A 19,499-nucleotide genomic window follows, 5' to 3' on the forward strand; every position below is an offset into this window, starting at 1 on the left:
TTATCTCTCAGGAACTTTGGTAAGGCAAAAAAACGATCTAGAAGGCCATGAGTCGTTTCAAGAGATGGCCACACCACTGGTTCACCTTCATTAGGGTTAGAAATGATTAGACAAGCCCTTACATCACTCAATATGGTTAGTTCTTTCACTTTTTTTTGTAATGTTGTTATTTTTTTCTTCAAAGTTATTTCTCTTGACTGGTTATTCTCTATCCGTGCAAGTTTTACTTTTTTTCTTGGCATGATCACTCTTTTGATATTTATATAATGTTGGGTTTATGGTGAACTCATTTACATAGAGTTGATATAAAGAGAGAACATTTCAGATGCCAATACTAGCTAGTCAAAAGAAAGAGAGAAGATGGATGATTATTCAAGATGTAAAATTAAAGGCTACTAACTGATTACTATTTTAAAAATAGTAAGAAAGATGTAATTGTAATTACTAGTAAAAAGTATGGAATGTTAATTGTGCTTTTAAGTTAAACCGAACCTTTTCGATCAACTTAAAAATATCAACTCAAAAAGTGAAATTATTCCTTTGGTTTGGTTATAATCGTTATTTTAAAAATATCAGCCTTAACCAATTTTGAACCAAAATGAAGGAGTAAATACAATCTATTAAGAACTTTATTCAAAGCTAAATTTTAATTGTACCATACTATATTAGATTTTGTTTGGTGTTTACATTATTTATTCTTTAAAAACCAAAACTAAAACCCGGATCAAACAACCAACATGTTCAAATATCTATGTGGTTGTGCTGTTAAATGGAATTCAAATGGAATTAAATTATTTGCACATTCAAATTGAATTCCTTTCCAAATTTGTGGTCATAATCAATATAGGAAATTAATTTAATTCATTATTTTATCAATATTTAATGCTAATACTTATATTGACCACATTATTTTCATTGTTGTGAATCATATTAATTGGTAGTGTTTGACAATTATTTTCGAAACTAATTGTTGACTATACATAGTCTTCAATTTAAGGTTCATTTTAATATTTTCATACAGATAAATAAATAAATATATTACCATATTATGTACAAAAAGAAGTTGACTATTATTTTTTCATCTTATGTTTTATATTACCATTTATACAGTTTTCTAGACAGTATATTTTTTTCTTTCTGTTTTGACCCTTTCTATGTTCTGTACTTCCGTAGTTTCATAGTTATAGTTTTAAGGAATTTCCTGGAACTGGAATGCTGAGGTGTAGTTGAACGGTACTAGTGTCTAAAATATCTAGTAGGCCACTAGACAGTTTAAGACGTTTTAGTTGACTTCATATATTGTTCTACTATGTATTATAAAATTGGATGTGTTTTATGTTAATATGACATCCTCATTGTTCTATTATCGTTCCTCGCTAAGGTCGTCGCTGTTGACACCGCAACTGATTAATAATTCATGGCCGAAAGAGGACATATAGGAAGTGACGTATAGGATCACTAACTAATTACTTTGAAAAGCTTTGGAAGCAAAATAAATGTGTTATGACAAAGACAAACACAACCGAAAGAGTGATCCTCTCTCTCAGAGAGCAGAACAAATCTTAATACCAAATTCTAGATATAGTATCACGCTCTCACTTGGAAAATGCCTAAGACTAATTCTGTATAGTTTTTGTGTTACCGGTTGATACTAGAACCTTGTTTGGTTCGAAATGCTTCAATCAAATAGAACAATAAACGATAAACCCTGAAATCACAAAGTAAAAATAACCCATATAGCAAACATAGATACAAAGAGAATGTTCTACAAATATTTCTCATCTAACCCAAATTTTAATTTCTTTCACAAAAAAATCAAATCAAAGGGAGATTAACAACAAACCAGCATTAGAAAGTAGAAACACAAAGCTGGTTTGATTAAAAAGCTGTTCAAAGAAAGAATATATTTGCAAATAACGAAACTCAACTTCAACGCAATAGACGCCTCGCCTGAGGAGGACTTGGTGGTGTCCCTGAAGTTGGTTGACTTCCTCCACTGTTACCGCCACCACCACCACCGCCGCCACCTCCGCTGTTCCATGGTTTAACAACAACAAGAACCACAACTATAATGATGATGATGAGAATGATAATGGCGTAACATGTCCATTTCCGCGTGTTCTTCTGGTAAACCCGAGCGGTTTGTAGGTGCTCAGTTCCGCCTCTGATAAAAGAACTGGCTCTGCCCACATGGCTCTCAATGTCATCGAGCTGAGCTCCCTGGTGCTCTACCAGCACCGCCATGTCTAGAAACACCTGGTGAAGCTCCCTGAGGTTCTTCTCGATGTCTTTAACAGCGTCATGCCTTTCTTGAATCTCGTTAATGGTGTCTAACACCCTTCCTCTTCCTTGTTCTTGTATTGCTTTCTGCAAGAATCTCTCACTCTCTCCTGCAACAGAAACAGTAGCAAAAATCGCCCAATATGTCAAAGAGTAACAACATGTCTAGTTCTCAGATATCAATTGCAGCTCTAAGCAACTAAGAAGTAGCACAATTCCTGCTACAAATCCATTTTCATAGACTAATGCAAAATTCAGAAGTTATTGTTCTTCACAAAGGCTTGAATCAGTTATTCTGAAACCAGTTGTTCATCATCCAAACTCAAAGTAAGGCTTGAAGTACAGTATGTATATAACCTAGATGATGGTTCTAGTTGTAGATGAATCTGGAAGTGATATGAATGGAAGAAACGAGTAAACGAACCAGTGGAAATAAGTCGATCTAGGGTTCCTTCGTCAGGATTCTCGCCGGTGACGGTGAAGTACCTCCGCTGTACAGTTTCTTTATACTCGGACGAGATGAGCTCCCTCAAACGGTTGAAACTATCCATAGAGTCCTTCAATTTCTTCCTGAGACCGTTGAGGACAGAGGTCCTGGTTCGATCGGAGGAAGAGCCAGGTCCACAGCCAGGGAGACTACGATTAGCAGCATTGGCGCGATCTAACGCCTCGAGTTTAACCTTAATCATCTTGGCCTTCTTCAAAGCGACTCCAACGTCGCCGTCCATTTGAGACCTGAGATCCTTAACGGCTTTAGCATTGTGAAGCGTCTTGCTCTGCTCGTGAGAGGAAGAGAGTGTTTCGTTGAGCCGATCTAGCTCTTTCAACTCCTCTTTCACAGATTCAACGTCTTCGAAGAACTTGTCGAGGTTCACACCGCCGGTTGATCCCACCGCGGGATTCGCCATCTGAACTCCTCCGTCGTCTCGGCGAGGAGATGGTTCTCCGCCGCGGAAGCGTGAGAACGAGCTGGAAAACAAATCGTTCATTGAAGAAATCAAAATCGAGAGAGATTTCAGATCGGAAAACGAAAGACAAAAAGGAAAAGACTTAAAAGAAGGAAGGAAGGAAGGAGGAGAGAAGTCGTACTGATTGAATCAACAAAGACGGTTTTATTGAAAAGTCCAAAAGGAGGATTGTATAAGGTAAGCCAGCAGAAGAGGTCAAATAAGCAAGTCTCTATGGGTTGACTTGGAAGCTTCTCAGAAAGTAGCAATGGCGGAGAAGGGAAGGTGATGTTGAAAGTGAAAGCGTGTCTAGTGCCTTGTCCCGTATGGAAGGAAACAAATTGCAATTTCATTTAGTACTAAATTGGAAAAATAAAGAAAGAAAAAAACATGAAGATGATTCCATTGATTTCCATTGCCTTGGTGGTCATACTCTTGAAAGCGACATGCAATGGTGCATAGGCTTAACTGAACATTATACACACGGTTACTTTCAAGAGCGTTGTTGTGCTCAAGTCTCCGAAGCTACAGAAATCTGCTGCCCGCGTTTTCACTGTGTGTGGTCTTGGTGGTTTCCCAAAAAATCCCTTCTCTTATTTCAAGTGTTAAAAGTCTATACATATATAAAACAACAATTTATAAAGCAAACATGTTATGATTCAAGTGTTAATGGTCTGTAGTCGTTATGTCAATCATAATCATAACAATCTCTCAACGAATCTATGCCAACAGCAATTTCTGTATAATAATCTCATAATGGATAGAATGCGAACTAAACTAACTAATTATGAGAACAGTCTCTCATATCGTCAAACAATGTTGTTTTAATCGTCAAATATATATCTCAGAGTCTGCTATCACTTATGTTAATGTTTCTAAAAGCGACCCACCGAGAGAAAGGTGAAGTGAGGAGTGTAGTTGGACGCGGAGAATGGTACACCGTATCATCCTTAAGAGGCAGCTTTCTCTCCGGCCACAAACTAACTTCTCCTTTATTTTAGCATGTGATGACTCGGTCATTCTCAATCTCTCACCCTTTTGTTTTGTGAATGAGTTAGTCTAATTACAATTTCGTTTGTACTTTGAGCCGAAGTAAAGGGACAAGTTATATGATTCGGCAAAAAAACACTTAGGAATTTTGATAAACATACTATAACGGGGATGTATTAAACGGATAATGAGGTAACAAGAAGTTACAAGTTGTTGTTCCACAAGCTTCGGAGTTTGTTCAGTTGTAGATATATTGTTTTAGATCTTTGTATAGATTCTTTTAGTAGTCTATCTAAACTTTGTAATCGCATCATTCAATTAACAACAGAAAGCACTTTTATCCCGATAACGATCTCTGAAGTGAATCTTCAGGATGGTTTTTAAAACAGAGTTTTTAAAAGACGAATAAATCTTGAAGGTTCTACTAAGTTAAAGGAGAAATTTCTGACTAGCTAATTTATAATTTTCCAAAAGAGGGGTTTGTTTGTCGGGGCCATAAACGCTGCGTTTTGGGTCAAATTATCGGTTCAACCGGCCGGTCCGGTTCTAAGAACATCGGTCGATCTAGTTGCTCCTTTATAACACAAGACCTAAACCCTAACTCTCTCTCTCTCTCTCTGCTCCATTTCTCTCACTTTCTTCAAATCTACGAAGCTCTCTTCACGCATCGACAATGGCGTCGATGATGGTAAGTCGCATCTACACTCTCTCTCTCTATACTTTACATACATATATGTCTAAGTCACTGACTGACGCGTCGCTACTTTGGTTTGGATTCGTGAGCAGCAACCGCAGATCATACTGTTGAAGGAAGGTACAGACACTTCTCAGGGGAAAGCACAGCTACTGAGCAACATCAACGCTTGCACGGCGGTTGGAGATGTGGTTCGAACCACGCTCGGGCCACGAGGTATGGACAAACTCATTCACGACGATAAAGGATCCGTCACCATTTCCAACGATGGTGCTACCATCATGAAGCTCCTCGATATTGTTCATCCTGCTGCTAAGATCCTCGTCGATATCGCCAAATCCCAAGACTCTGAGGTCTTTTTTGATTTCGATTTTTTTTTTTCCCAATCTCGTTTTTTTTTTCAAAAAACTTTCCCAATTGAATTTTGTGTGCCCTATTCTGATGTTGAGCTAATTACTGATCCAAATCTTGGATCTCCACTGTTTAAATTAAGTCCGATCCAGTATTCAGATCTTAGAATGCGTGATTTAGTTTATGAACTTTGAATGTTCTGTTGTTTGGTTATAGGTGGGTGATGGGACAACTACTGTTGTTCTTCTTGCAGCAGAGTTTTTGAAGGAGGCTAAGCCATTTATTGAGGATGGTGTTCACGCTCAGAATTTAATCAGGAGTTACCGCACTGCTTGCACTTTGGTTTGTACTTTTTCTTTTCGTTAGTACAATTACAAGCCTTTTTTTTAATTGTTGGATCTTTTAACACCTTAAAATCACTACTCTTTTATTGATGTAGGCAATTGAGAAGGTTAAAGCACTCGCTGTTAGCATCGAGGGGAAGAGTGTAGAGGAGAAGAAAGGTTTGTTGGCTAAATGTGCTGCTACTACTCTTTCATCTAAGCTTATTGGTGGGGAAAAGGAGTTTTTTGCTACAATGGTTGTTGATGCTGTAATGGCTATTGGGAATGACGACAGGCTAAATCTTATTGGGATCAAGAAGGTAAACTCATTTTTGTTTTTATACTTCAAATCTGTTGTGTTTCTTTCATTCTTAGGAATTGTGGGAATGTCTTAAACTGACTTTGCATATTATGTCAAAAAATGTTTCATGGTTTTTTATCTATGTCCAAACTAATTATATGTTCTGTTTATTGTTGGACTTCAATTTTACACAATAATGGATTTCTATATGGCTTTTGCAATCCGTTAAGATAGTATTTTCTTGTTAACAAGCAGTTTTCTAGTCGCATTCTTGTACCACAAATGCCTATCTGCTGCATTCTGCCTCTATTCATTGCATCATTTCCTAAGTCCAGTTAGATTCGGGGAAGTGTGAATTGGCTTAGTGCTACAGGGTCCATATGATTGACTTCTATAACATGTTGTCTTTGATTGAGATTCTTCAAGATCCAAGTCAAGTTATTGACATCCCATTTGTGCCTATACTGTAAAGCCAGGTTAATGATGCATCTAAGCTAATGTCATGATTTTCTCTGCAGGTTCCTGGTGGCAATATGAGAGACTCTTTCCTCGTTGATGGTGTAGCTTTCAAAAAGACATTCTCATATGCGGGTTTTGAGCAACAGCCAAAGAAATTTCTTAGCCCCAAAATTCTCTTGCTTAACATCGAATTGGAGTTGAAATCTGAGAAAGAAAACGCTGAAATTAGGTTGGCATTCTGACTCTTTATGTTGATTTTTTCCCCCTACAATGAAGCATCTTTTCGCCTTATTTGACTTGGCGCCACCCTTTGTTCACAGGCTGTCAGATCCATCACAGTACCAGTCAATAGTTGATGCGGAATGGAATATCATTTATGACAAGCTAGACAAATGTGTTGAGAGTGGAGCAAAAGTTGTTCTTTCTCGACTGGCTATTGGTGATCTAGCTACTCAGGTTTGTTGATATCTTTTTTTCTATTCTTCTCATCTACTGGAGGATGTGCTTGCATAGTCAGGCTGAATACTGACGTCTATCTGTATTTCTTGTAAAATCATTTGGCAACTTAAAAGCATGATTACATTGGTAGGTTAATACTCTTGCAATTCTCAGTATAAGACTATTAAGCATGAGCAACACTTCAAAGTTGCAGTTGTATGTTCGTTTGTTAGTGTATTTTCCTCAGAAACCTATGAATAAGTTTGCTTTTGTCAATCGATATTGTTCACTACGGTACCTTGCAATTTGGTGTTCATTTTCGTATTACTCAAGAGTGCTTGATGTGTTTTACTTGGCATTTTGTTGCAGTATTTTGCGGATCGTGATATATTCTGTGCTGGTCGTGTGGCAGAAGAAGATCTTAACCGTGTGGCTGCTGCAGCTGGAGGAACAGTTCAGACAAGTGTTAACAACATAATAGATGAGGCCCGTGAAAAATGATTTTCTTTGCTTGCTATTGGATAGGCTTACTAGCTTTCAGTGACTTGTTGATTTCATTCATCTGAATCAAAGGTTGTTTTTAATCTATGCAGGTTCTTGGAACTTGTGAGATTTTCGAGGAAAAACAAGTTGGTGGGGAGAGGTTTAACATATTCAGTGGTTGCCCTTCAGGCCGTACAGCAACAATTGTCCTCCGTGGTGGAGCTGATCAGGTATACGTCAGATATTGGAAGCTTCATGAATATAAACTAATCAGCATAAATATGAATTCCTTTGAAACATTAATGGCAGTTCATCGAAGAAGCTGAGCGGAGTTTACATGATGCGATTATGATTGTGAGAAGAGCTGTGAAGAACTCAACTGTTGTTCCTGGAGGTGGAGCTATAGATGTAAGTGTCCTCCATTCACTTTGGTTCAGTATTATGTTTTGCATGTAGGGTTGAATCCTTCCTCCTGGTTGTAGATGGAGATAAGCAAGTATCTGAGGCAGCATTCTAGAACAATTGCTGGGAAGTCACAGCTATTCATCAACTCCTATGCAAAGGCTCTGGAGGTACACTTCCTGGTTGGCTTGGATATTTTTCTTTTGTGCCTATTAATTTCTGAAATTCTCACAATTCTGACTTATATGGGCATATAAAGAAAAGGAGTTTTCGGAGTGTTCTGTGTTATTAAGCATTACAGAGAACACATATTTTCTGTTCGCTTGTTTTGTATAATAGGAGTTTTGTAAACAACTAAGAAGGATCTTTGACCCCCGGGATCTGAAATTTGTTGGTTTACATATGATACACAAATATCTAAATTCACACTGGTTGTGGTGGTACTACAGGTTATTCCACGACAGTTATGTGACAATGCTGGATTTGATGCAACTGATGTCTTAAATAAACTAAGACAAAAACACGCCATGCAAAGCGGTGAGCCTTCTCTCACTATATCACAAGCTTGATATATTAATCTTTTGATGGGCAGCTGCTTAATATCATTCATGATATCTGTGTTATAACAGGTGAAGGAGCTTCTTATGGAGTGGACATTAATACTGGTGGAATAGCAGATTCTTTTGCTAACTTCGTCTGGGAACCAGCAGTTGTGAAGGTATTTCAAGATTCTATTAAATTCCACTGTCTTGTCGTTGTGCCATTGAAAAGTTTATTGATAGTTTGATTTCCATTGTTCTGGCAGATCAACGCAATAAATGCTGCGACTGAAGCGGCTTGCCTCATTCTAAGTGTGGACGAAACTGTGAAGAACCCTAAAGTATATAACACATGCTGTCATTTTCTTTTGTATGTTGTGATAATGTGTATATATTGTTTTGATAATTGTTGTAAATTGCAGTCGGAGAGCGCACAGGGAGATGCTGCAGGTGCAATGGGTAGAGGACGCGGTGGAGGTCGTGGCCGTGGAATGCGAAGGCGATAAGCTCTGTCTCTTAGGCCAACCTTGTGGGATTCTCCTCTAATTTCGATTTTGTTGAATTTTGGTTTTGGAGTTAAGAAGGCTATTATTGGGTGTGTGTATTTCAATTAGAATTACTTGTTGGTTATGTCTGTCTATACAATCTGTGAAACAGAAGTTTTAGAGTGGTTTTGGTTACACTTAAGGAATTACTTTTGCTTGATCAGATCTTGACAAGTATATATCTGTATCGCTTAGCTCTATGCATCATTATTTTTGATATAATAGTTCGATGGAGGATTTATTGAATGCGTACACTTGAATATATAAATCTCTATCGTGAGTATTTAATTTAATTGTGTTTCTAAGTATGTGTTGTGTCCGGCAGATTATAAATATTCTTGATCCGAGTACACAAGAGGAAAGCTAAACACCAACTCGTGAGTGAAACTCGTTGAGTTGATCTTTGGGTGAGGAGCTTAGAAGGTTAGTAAGTAGAGTCATATCAATACATGGAAACTTCTTCCACTCATCAAAATGATCTTTAAGTATCTCTCTAGCTTTCTCCTTCAAGTTCAGACCACAATCCAGTCTTAGAACGTTACAGAGCTTCTCTACTGTGCCGACGTTTACCAACTCTTCCACAACCATGTTTTCTGGCGAGAATTTTGAGACAGTGCTTAGGATAGAGAGAGCTCTATCGTCTGCGGCAGGTGAAACCCTCAGTAGCCGCTTTGTCACAACCGCGATTCCGCTCCTATGAGCAAGGATCTCGGCTCTACCGTTTGCGCTACAACATAAACGAGACAAAGCTCCTAACATAAGTTCTGTAATTCTCTTCTCGTCCGCGTAACTTATTTCGAGTTCTATGAGTTCATAAATCGCACCGAGATCCACAAGGATCGATCGGTTTCGGCTCCACGAAGAAGTCTCTAAAAGAATCATCAGCGCGGAGGTCACAGCTTGTTTGATGACCAAAGTATGATCAAGTTTCGATGGTTCCGTTTTTCCCAAGCTAGGCCTTGATGATTGTACCGTATCTCTCACGCTAGGGCTCGTCCGGTTAAGACTATTTACTACATCCTTGAGAAACCCTATGATCCCTTTGAAAACCTCGGGATTCAATCTCTCCACTATATGAGAGGAAGTGTATTCAGTTAAATTCCTCAAGAGCAAGATTGTGTACGCCTTATTGAAGAAGTCTTCTTGGTGTAAAACCCAAGTCAACGATTCCATGATTCGATCGTCTTCCATCAAGATTGTTTTTGCGTCGTTCGATGGAACACTGATCAAGTGAAGAAGACGAAGAGACTCATCTAGCCCTTTGATATGACGTCGTCCCTCTTCATCTTCTTCGCTAGTGCACTTGACTACGAACAAGATCAAAGACTTATGTACGCCAGCTTCACACATCAATCTCCTGTTATTTCCCTCCATAGCCAAAACTTCAAGCTTGTGCAACGTATCTTCTCTTCCTAAGGCTGTACGATTTAAATAACCAAACCAAAATTGTTAGTCTTAAACCGATAACCGTGCTGAACTTAATTTGATCTAACCTTAACATGTAATTTAGTTTTGTTTTGGACCTCTAGCTATAGCTAAAGTTTACATCAAATTTTTTTTTTTTTTTTAAATTCCTCAGAAATAGTTATTAAATCCATTGATATTATTTATTAATCCAAAACCGATATACTTGTAATTTTGTAGCTCCAAACCGAACCAAAATAAATCCACACAAATAACCATGTTATTCGAAATAACCGGGTTCCTACCTTCTTGGCCGAACTTTTTGAGATTCTTGATCTCCTGGACGACATTAGGTTTGCCAGGAGGAGCTCGAGGTGTAGAGATTCTAACGACGCCACGAGTCTCGTTCTCGACGCACCAGTGCTGGATGAGACGGCGAAGCATGTGGTTAGGAGTAAGATCGGAGTCTAAAGGAAGAGGTTGCTTCGTGACGGGACAAGAGGAGGGGACCTTTTCGAGCCATTTAACGATGCATTGGCGGTCGTAAGTGATGCCAGAAACGGTCGTGACAGGATCTTTCATGATCTCAAGTGAGATTGGGCAGATAAAGTAATTAGGGATCTCGACCTCTTCTTCCTCTTCATGATCCATTTGACGAGAAAACGTATGAGTTTGTAATGATAATATATGTAGACTAGAGAATATTATTATTTATTAGTAAAGAAGAAGAAGAAGAAAAACATGTGGTGGAGGTAAGAGGTGGCGGGCGGCTCCGTTTACTTGAGGAGAGACTGAAGATTTGTTGATTTGTCAACGCTTTGAATTTCCACTAACATATGTTTTTTAGACAAAGATTATTCATTATTAAACACATGACACGTGTATGTTTTAATTGTCAATGAAATGATGCACCTAATAACTGATTTTTTTTTTTTTTTTTTCAATTCAAAGAATGTGCACTCTCATGCTATGGATTAATTAATGGATGCTCTGACTATGGATGTTATGATAGTTTTCCTTGAGACTCTAAGCTACTATGATTCATAGTCAGTGTTTTTTTCCTGGAGAATCAAAAGTTGAATTGTGAATTCTTTTATTTGCAAAAATCTAAAAAAGATTCTTCACATCTTGGTTAGTGACAGTAATTTGGTGTAAATATGAGATGTGTGACAGTCTTGAAATCTCAATGCTGATGATTCTCTTTATTAAGTGATCCGATGAATAATAAATTTTTAGATAAAACGCCTGAACTGTTTTAGCAGGATCCGAGCTTTTTTCCTTTTTCCGGCAACTTTTTCGATTAACCTGTTTTGTAACTGGATCAAAATTATATTTCTCAGCCCATCCATTTGGGAGATAAACGAGAAAAAAAAAAGTGATTCTCGTCATAATAATAAATGTAATATTTTTTACTCAGTCTTCCTCTCCTTCAATATGTTGAAAGATTCTCTCCGAAAAAAAATTAAAAAAAAAAAAATCAAATTGCTATATGGTATTGGGCAAGTTTGGTCCAATATCCAAACGCATGTAAGAAAAAAAACCTCAAAACCTACTCAAGAGAATAAGGAACCCAATAAAAAGTAATACAATTTTGTAACGGCCCATAAAGCCCAACAAAGGTGTTATCTTCTTCTATTTAAGAGTAAACAACACACCCCCAGCCGCGGGAACCCAAAAATCCCTAAATTATTTCCCACTGAGAGTACAGTATGTTCTCAAATGGAGAGGAGAGGTCGATCAAGGAAATGAAGAGTAAGAGGAAGAAGAAGACAACGCCGCCTACGATTACGAAGACGAAGAAGAAGAAGAAGCCGTCAACGCCGGAATCGGCCCTAATCCCTTCACTTCCCGATGACTTGGCAATGAGCATCGTCGCACGCGTCTCAAGATTGTACTATCCGATTCTATCCCTCGTATCGAAGAGCTTTCGATCTCTCGTAGCTTCACCGGAGCTTTACAAGGTCAGGTCACTCTTGGGCACCACCGAGAGTTGTCTCTATGCGTGCTTCAACTGCTTTTCTGGTTTTCGTTGGTTCAACCTCTGCCGGAAACCTGATCATCATCAAACCCTAACTAGCAACAATGATGAGGAGGAGGAGAAGAATAAGTCATCAACAACAACAACCAGTGGGTATGCTCTGGCTTCAATCCCAATCCCCAATAGTAATTGGAAGTTGTTGAAGAACTCGTTCTCGCTTTTCGACCCAAAAACACAAGCTTGGGATCCTCAGCCCTTCCCATGCCGTCAGACAGTCGGTATGTTTGACCGCCACAGCGCATCTATTGACGGAAAGTTACATGTGGTGGCTGATAAAACGATGGCTGTTTACGATGTCAAGGAAGCTAAATGGGACGTACTCTCTAATCGATCAATGTATTATGGCATGCTTCCTAATTCTTATTGCCAGAGAGATAACGTTGTGTACTCGGCTTCTCCGGAATCATTCAGATGGTATGACATCCAGGCACGAAGGTGGAGAGTTTTGCAGGGTTTGGTTGGACTACCCACGTTTCGTCGTGATTATGTTTTTAGATTGGCTAATTTTGGTGGAAAGCTAGCTGTTATGTGGTGGCAGACGATCTGTATTTATACCGGTAAGAAGAAGATTTGGTGTGCCGAGATTGCGCTTGAAAGGCGCAGCAGCAGCGCAACTTGTGAAATTTGGGGGAAAGTTGAGTGGTTTGATCATGTGCTTACCCTTACACCCAGTGCATTTGATGAATTCACCAGTATTATTGCTGCTACTGTTTGATGGATGGATGTGTCGCAAGGCTTCAACTTTTGTCTTCTTTTAAGTCTATGTGATAGACCAAAAAGGAGAGGACAAATTAAGGAATCCTGGGAGATGGGAATTGAGTCATTTGGAGTAAGGAGGCTCACCTGTAACGAAGTATTATTGTGCTTTGATTTGTACTTGTTTAGTTTATTTACTGGTTCCTAGTTTTTAAATTAAGATCACTTTCTGTTGTATTAAGAAATACAAACATATTAGGCAAAAGAAAAGGAAAAAAAACGTGGTAATTGACTTATGATGGTCACAACCACAAAAAGAAGTAAAGAACTTACTGTGAATCACAGTCTGTGATGAATCGATCTATAAAATATTGGAAAAAAGAAACCCATGAATGAAACAATTCAAGTTAGAAACCATACGAAGATTGTATGGCCTCTGAGGTATATCATTCTTCAACCCAATTCTATTATACAACAGTTGAAGTATTGGGGGAAAACAGATTGAATATCGCACATCACAATGAAGAAAGAATGAGAATCCAATTCCAAGTTGAAGAAAGGCATACAAATGTTACCTCGCAATCCAATCCATCAGTATTAGACATTATGTGCTTCGAATTCTAGAGTGTCATGAGAGTGATTTAGTTTGTTTGAAAGTGCTGGATTTATTTCACACTTGCGTGCTCCTAAGAAGACATCGCCATTTTTGTGACCGAGGGACTTTTTCTAGAAGCATTTGCAAGCCCACGTTGTTTCCTGACATTCCAAACATGTATCTGCACATTTGCATTGGGATAGAGATTAGAGACGAGCGCAAGTTTCAGAAGCAGCTCCCTAGAATTCAACAGTGATTTCTAACTATCAAGTGAAACAGTGTCCCTGCTTTTGGGATATATTAAAAGACTAGATTATAATGCAAGCGAGCAACGGTTTGATTTTATAAACCACCTAACTCTTTGTGATAAAATCTTCCAAAGTTTGTTACAGGTTACTTACTTGCTTCGACGAGCCTTTCTTTTCCAGGAAACAAAAGATGTGATCCACTGCATAGGGATAATAATCCAAAGAACAAGTTAGAGAGTGAGAACAGTAGAAAACAAGACAAAAGTTTAAAAGAAGTTGCTTCCAATCACCTTAAAGACCGGCGTGAAAGACAATGGCCCAGCAATAGATGCTTTACGCAGAGGCAATCTCCGTTGAGGAACAACTTCCTTTGACAAATGCTGAGCAATTTCTTTCAGCAGTACCATTTGAGCTTTTTCAGTCCTCATAGAGACAAGTGCCTGTTTCATTGATTCCCTGTCAGCCTCCAGTGCTTGAAGCCTCATGTATAGTTTTGTTATATCAGGATCACCAAGATCTGCGTGTTCTCTCGATAAGACCACATTGCTATCACAAGTGCCATCCTCAAGCTTCTGTTCAGTTACACCGCCACTATAAGACACACTGCTGTGATGGACAGAATCAATGGTATAAACTCTATCACTCATGTCATCTCCTATCTCTGACGAGTCATCTTTAGTATGATTATTGTTCTCTGCATTTTCCACTTTCTTAGAGCTGTAGCTTTCATACCTTGGGAAATCAACAAAAACATCAGGTCTTAGTTCTTTAGATGTTCCCAAATGTGAACTTGAACCAGTGGGAGAAATCCTCCTAACATGTCTTTGATGCCTAGGACTCTCACCAACCATTACCTTCTCCGAAACATCCCTCCCTCTCGCTCCCGAGAAATCACCATTCAACGGAATAAAGCTGGGATTAGTCTCCATCTGGCTTAGTCTACGATCCAAAGTCTTCAAATGTTCTCGGCCATGAGGGGAATCAGCTGGTGGGTAGTTTTCATCATCTGCAACATAGATATCAGCCTCCAGAGGATCTTGGTTCTCGTTTATATTGCACTTAAGAGGAGGGTAGTCATAAGTAGGGAAGTCAAACTCAGAATTAGTGTCGATCAAGCTGCTCGGGTAACGAGTAAGCAAGCTCTTGTCACCACCAGCTTCTGCTTCGGTGAGCCCGTAACTCATCAACCTATGCTTATAAGCCTGAATTTCAAATTTAAGAGACTGAATAATCTGATCCCTCTGATAGACCACATCTTCCAGTGCGGCAATCTCAGCGTTTTCGTAGTTCACTCTGCCGTTAACGGTACGCTCAAGCTGTGTACATTCCAACTGGAGAGCAGCTTTCTCAGTCGTCAACTTCTGAATCATACCCATAGCTCCATCTGCAGCTGAAGATGAAGCGTTACGCTCTTTCTCGAGCTCGTCGTACAAATGCTGAATCGTCTCCTGTTGGTTGGTAACGGTCTCGCGTAGTAGTTCACATTCGTTCTCGATATGGACTCTGGGATTAGAGAACATGTCAAGGTCGTCTAGCTCCGGTACAGAGAAACGTTGATCCTTGACTACTAATTCGTCGTGTCTTCTCTTGATAGATCGATTCCATGAACCTTGTGAAGAACAATCACAATCACAATCACAACATTTGATCGGAGGAGTCTCCATTCTCCAATTCCCAGAGATTTTTTCCAACCAACCAGAAAGAAACCTAAAATCGCACTAAAGCCCTAAATCGATAAACATCAAGCTGAAGCCAATTCTGCAGAGACAAACCACAACAACAACAACAACAATAAAAAAAAAAAACTCAATTCTCGGAATCGTGAAATTACAATCGGAAGAAATGAACAAAGAACATCGGGAAACCATACATACCCCTTGGCGACTCAGAAATCGGAGAGGAAAAAATAATCGAAAATAACCAAAATCAATATCTCTGCGCGCTCTTCTCCTTCTCCGTTTTTTTTAATTTATTTATTAATCGCTTAAACGAAAAAGGAAAAAAAAATAAAAAAGGAATATTCGTAATATCAAATTTGTTTTATTTTTTATTTTTTTTTGCTATAATAAACGGGGAAGAAGGCGTTTGATGGAGTGTCTTCTTCTCTGTCTCTGAGACTCTCTCTCTCTTTGGTTGTCAGAGAGACTATTTTTGGTTTAAACGAGGGAGACGATGTTCTGAATGAACCAACGTTCAGGATTGGGCTATTGGCTTAATATCGACGGTTCAGATTTGATTTGACTCTGAGAACTAGTCATAAAAAAAACCTACGAAAAAACAATACATGGCGGCATGATCTCCTTAATATTTATTATACTTACTGGATACTTTTTCACGATGTGTGTTTTGAAGGCCCAATACAAACCAGTAAAAAATTGGTTTGGTTGATTTGTTTATTCTAAACTTATTCACAATATTTTTTGTTAATTTTTTTTAAAATCTTTTACATTAGGGTTGATTTGTTGCGACTTGCAACCCTAGAATTTTGGCCCTATATTCAACTTAACATTTTAAGTGATTTATATAAAATTTACAAATTTTATGTTATTCAATCATGAATTTTAAGAGGATTTGAGAAAATTTGTTTAGTTAAAAATACAAAAATTTAAATCTCATGGTTTAAGCGGGATGTGAAAGAATTTTATAGAAAATCATATTAACTTCCCTAAATTTTGTTAAAATTCCAAATTTCCTAAATTCCATTAAATTCTCTAAAATCATGGTTTAAATACATTTCCATATCACAAATTTGGGGGGTTTTTTCTTAGATTGGTTTTGTTATGTACAAAAAGGATTTGTGTAGTTTCAAATCGACTTTATTTATTTGAATAATTTATATTTTTTTTTGATTATGCTCATATTGTTGATAATTAGAATCTCATTATCTTACTAAGCTTACAAGTTAGATCACAATAAAATGATTTGCATTAATAAGTTAAAAAGCATAAGAAGATTTATTAACATAGATTTTCTATCTGTTTCAAAGTAAAATGGTGTTTAAAATTATTTTTTAATCTATATATAAAGTAAATATAGTCTTATATAATGTAAATTTTAAGATAAAATTCTTAATTTACCTCAACTCTTAATTGATAATACAAAACCATTTTGAGCGGTTAAGAAAAGGCTTTTTAAATTAGCCTTTGAATATCAAAATGCGTATTTTCAATATTTCTCCAATTTCTTACTCCCTCTGTTCAATAAAGATTGATGTTTTATAAATTTTGAGAAATAATCATTGAAAATATTTAAAATTATGAATTACTATTGGTTTAAAATTAAATAATATATCTTTAGTCAAACAAAAAAAATATTTAAACTGTAATTAGTAATAGTTAAGGACAAGGTAGTCAATATTGGGATTGTGTATACCTTTGTCGAAAAAAGGAAAAGAAAAAAAGTTAGCTCCGGTCGGAGAGAGAGAGAGAGTCAGCATCATCGTCACTCACTCGCAGAGGGTAGGTAAGACTCGTTGACATTTGTCCCTTGAAGCTTTTAGCACCCTCTTCTGTTCCGAAATGTTTCTGGTCTCTCAATTTCTCTATCTGCTAACGAAAGATTTTGTATTCTAGGGTTTGTTTATTCCTCGTCGCTCATTTACTGGGTTAGTCTTTTGTTTCGATTGTAATTTCTTAAAAATCACTTTCATAAAATTGTGCTACTGTTACTCTGATTCATACGAAGAGTCCAAGTTCTGAAATTGGTTTACTTCACTACAAAATTGTTCTTCTGTTTGCTTCGATTCTTCGAAAATGGGGTTTAACACAGTGATGGGTTTTACACAAAATTGGTTTCTTCTTATTGTGATTGTGTCTTTCGAAGCATACTTCTCTAATTCTCTATGCGTTCTTCCTTGTGATAGCAAATGTGTACTTCTGTGATTGAAACTTGGTTTGCCTTTTTTTTAGCTCAATGTTGTTTTGATAATCTCAGGTCTGATGATGGCAAGGCTAAGGCCGAGACAGTTGGAACCGAGCAAGACTGGTCCTTTCAAGTTTGGTTTTGATGGAGAAGAAGAAGAAGACGGTTGGGTCTTTGTCAAAAAGCAGAGAATCATCATTGTCTTGCCTTCTCTTCCTCCTCCTGTAGATCTCACTTTGGATAAACCTGCATTAACTTTTCAGTTAGAATCTGAGTTAAGTGACAGCGTTGAGGATGCGCAAGAGAGTACTTGTGATAAAACTGTGGTGCCTGAAGACTGTACTTTCGACAAGCCTGAAACTTCGGTTTCACAAGCTGAGTTAAGAGACGTTATTGCAGATATGCACGAAACTAGTCCTGCTCACACTCTGGTACCTGCTCTTCCTTTACCTGAACAATTCATTCTGCAGAAGCCTGAAGCTTCTCAATCACAAGTTGAGTTAAGAGACTGTGTTGCAGAGATCCACAAAATTACTCCTCTTCACACAGTGCTGTCTTCTTCTCTTCCGGTAACTGAACGCTTCACGTTACAGAAGCCTGCTACATCTCAGTTACAAGTTGAGAAAAGAGATGTTAATGCGGATACGCAGAAAACTACTACGCCTCTTCAAACAGTGATGCCTTCTCTTCCATTACCTGAACAATTCGTTTTGCAGAAGCCTGCAACTTCTCAATCACAAGTGGATACACACGAAACTGCTCTTGTTCACACAATACTTCCTTCTCTTCCTGTACCTGGACAGTGCACTTTGCAGCACAAGCCTGAAACTTCTAAATCACAAGCTGAGTCAAGAACGGAGACACGCAGAGCTACTCTTGTTCACACTGTGATACCTTCTCTTCCTGTAACTGAACCTGCAACATCTCAATCACAAGCTGAGATAAGAGAACAGACGCGGAAAGCTACTTTCTTCCACACGGTGGTACCTTCCCTTCCTGTAATTGAACATTGCACTTTGCAGAAGAATGCGGCTTCGCAGCCACAAACTGAGCTGAGAGACCTGGTTGCGGTTACTCACGAAACTACTCATGCTCACGCCGTGGAATCTGAGACCTGTCCTGATTTCACCTCAGTTGACAAACCAGAGATAGTTATTGGTCGCAATGTCACAACCAGGAAAGCTTCAGCTCCAAGAAGATCACTGCAAGATTGTAGAAAGAATCCGGATAGAAGAATGGAGATTCACAGGAGCCGTGCGGGCCACAAGCCCATAAGGTTTCCTAGAGTGATGTGCAGCTCAGTAGTAATGGATAATGAGAAGCTGAGAGTGTTGAATCTGGAGAAGAAGGTTGAGAAAGCAGGCGGAATGAACCAATGGGTTGGATCTATAGGATTGGGAAGAGAGTTTGAGAGGATGTTGAGAGAGCAGAGGATGAATAAGTTTCAGATGGCGAATTTGACAATGGAGAAGCTTAAGCAGATGGGTGCTTTAGCCGTTGGGCCAAGAAGAAAGCTTATACATGCGATTTGTTGTGTCTATCACCCACATTGTCTCCGTGCGTCCTTTAACTGAGAACAATCTAGCAAAGTTTAGCCATTAATGTGGGGGCAATAATACTTATTAGATACGTTGACTGATGCTCTATTACTATCTTTTGGTAATCGATAGTCTTTTTGGACCATAGACCAGAGCAAGGTAAAACTAGTCTCTTACCTCTTGTTGATGGTGAGATTCGAACGCTGGTTCTGTTCATGCTTCTCCCTAAAGCTCTCCTAAGATCAACCTGTAAATTTACGAAACACCAGGTTGATGTTCAATTTAACGAGATAAGTGTTTATTGTAAGGTTCATCTTCGTTTTCCTCGTATTCTTACATGGTGAAGTGTAGTATCCGGTTTGACCGG

General features: G+C 38.3%; 6 protein-coding genes across 9 annotated transcripts; 3 read left to right on the forward strand and 3 right to left on the reverse strand.

Moving 5' to 3' along the window:
* On the reverse strand, positions 1,703-3,534 carry LOC104775874 (syntaxin-121-like). 2 transcript variants are annotated; one of them, XM_010499841.2, is made up of 3 exons: positions 3,370-3,532; positions 2,705-3,249; positions 1,710-2,390 (listed from the first exon to the last, which is right to left on the reverse strand). In XM_010499841.2, exons 2-3 carry the CDS (start codon positions 3,186-3,188, stop codon positions 1,930-1,932), a joined length of 945 nt encoding a protein of 314 aa, XP_010498143.1. In that variant the 5' UTR covers positions 3,189-3,249; positions 3,370-3,532; the 3' UTR covers positions 1,710-1,929. The 2 variants fall into 2 exon arrangements, with proteins under 2 accessions (XP_010498135.1, XP_010498143.1); XM_010499833.2 differs by having other exon boundaries at positions 1,703-2,390; positions 2,705-3,534.
* On the forward strand, positions 4,795-8,910 carry LOC104775890 (T-complex protein 1 subunit eta). The gene is made up of 14 exons (XM_010499852.2): positions 4,795-4,905; positions 5,004-5,264; positions 5,479-5,604; positions 5,702-5,905; positions 6,405-6,574; positions 6,666-6,801; positions 7,153-7,269; positions 7,377-7,496; positions 7,576-7,674; positions 7,749-7,838; positions 8,118-8,205; positions 8,298-8,386; positions 8,474-8,548; positions 8,630-8,910. Exons 1-14 carry the CDS (start codon positions 4,891-4,893, stop codon positions 8,711-8,713), a joined length of 1,674 nt encoding a protein of 557 aa, XP_010498154.1. The 5' UTR covers positions 4,795-4,890; the 3' UTR covers positions 8,714-8,910.
* LOC104775899 (E3 ubiquitin-protein ligase PUB24-like) lies at positions 9,034-10,885 on the reverse strand. Its single transcript, XM_010499863.2, has 2 exons — positions 10,462-10,885; positions 9,034-10,170 (listed from the first exon to the last, which is right to left on the reverse strand). The coding sequence occupies exons 1-2, from the start codon at positions 10,805-10,807 to the stop codon at positions 9,116-9,118; spliced, it is 1,401 nt and encodes a 466-aa protein (XP_010498165.1). The 5' UTR covers positions 10,808-10,885; the 3' UTR covers positions 9,034-9,115.
* On the forward strand, positions 11,902-12,909 carry LOC104704453 (F-box/kelch-repeat protein At5g38670-like). Its single transcript, XM_010420542.2, has one exon. It carries the CDS (start codon positions 11,902-11,904, stop codon positions 12,907-12,909), a length of 1,008 nt encoding a protein of 335 aa, XP_010418844.1.
* Positions 13,240-15,722, reverse strand: LOC104775908 (myosin-binding protein 7-like). Its single transcript, XM_010499875.1, has 4 exons — positions 15,608-15,722; positions 14,024-15,491; positions 13,887-13,933; positions 13,240-13,666 (listed from the first exon to the last, which is right to left on the reverse strand). The coding sequence occupies exons 2-4, from the start codon at positions 15,395-15,397 to the stop codon at positions 13,561-13,563; spliced, it is 1,527 nt and encodes a 508-aa protein (XP_010498177.1). The 5' UTR covers positions 15,398-15,491; positions 15,608-15,722; the 3' UTR covers positions 13,240-13,560.
* Positions 17,116-19,445, forward strand: LOC104775918. Of its 3 annotated transcripts, none has more exons than XM_010499885.1 (2): positions 17,116-17,195; positions 17,667-19,445. In XM_010499885.1, the coding sequence occupies exon 2, from the start codon at positions 17,672-17,674 to the stop codon at positions 19,166-19,168; it is 1,497 nt and encodes a 498-aa protein (XP_010498187.1). In that variant the 5' UTR covers positions 17,116-17,195; positions 17,667-17,671; the 3' UTR covers positions 19,169-19,445. The 3 variants fall into 3 exon arrangements, with proteins under 3 accessions (XP_010498187.1, XP_010498194.1, XP_010498203.1); XM_010499892.1 differs by having other exon boundaries at positions 17,119-17,191; XM_010499901.1 differs by lacking the exon at positions 17,116-17,195 and adding an exon at positions 17,202-17,337.

This window comes from Camelina sativa, chromosome 1, assembly GCF_000633955.1.
Source record: "Camelina sativa cultivar DH55 chromosome 1, Cs, whole genome shotgun sequence".
Taxonomy (NCBI): Eukaryota; Viridiplantae; Streptophyta; class Magnoliopsida; order Brassicales; family Brassicaceae; genus Camelina; species Camelina sativa.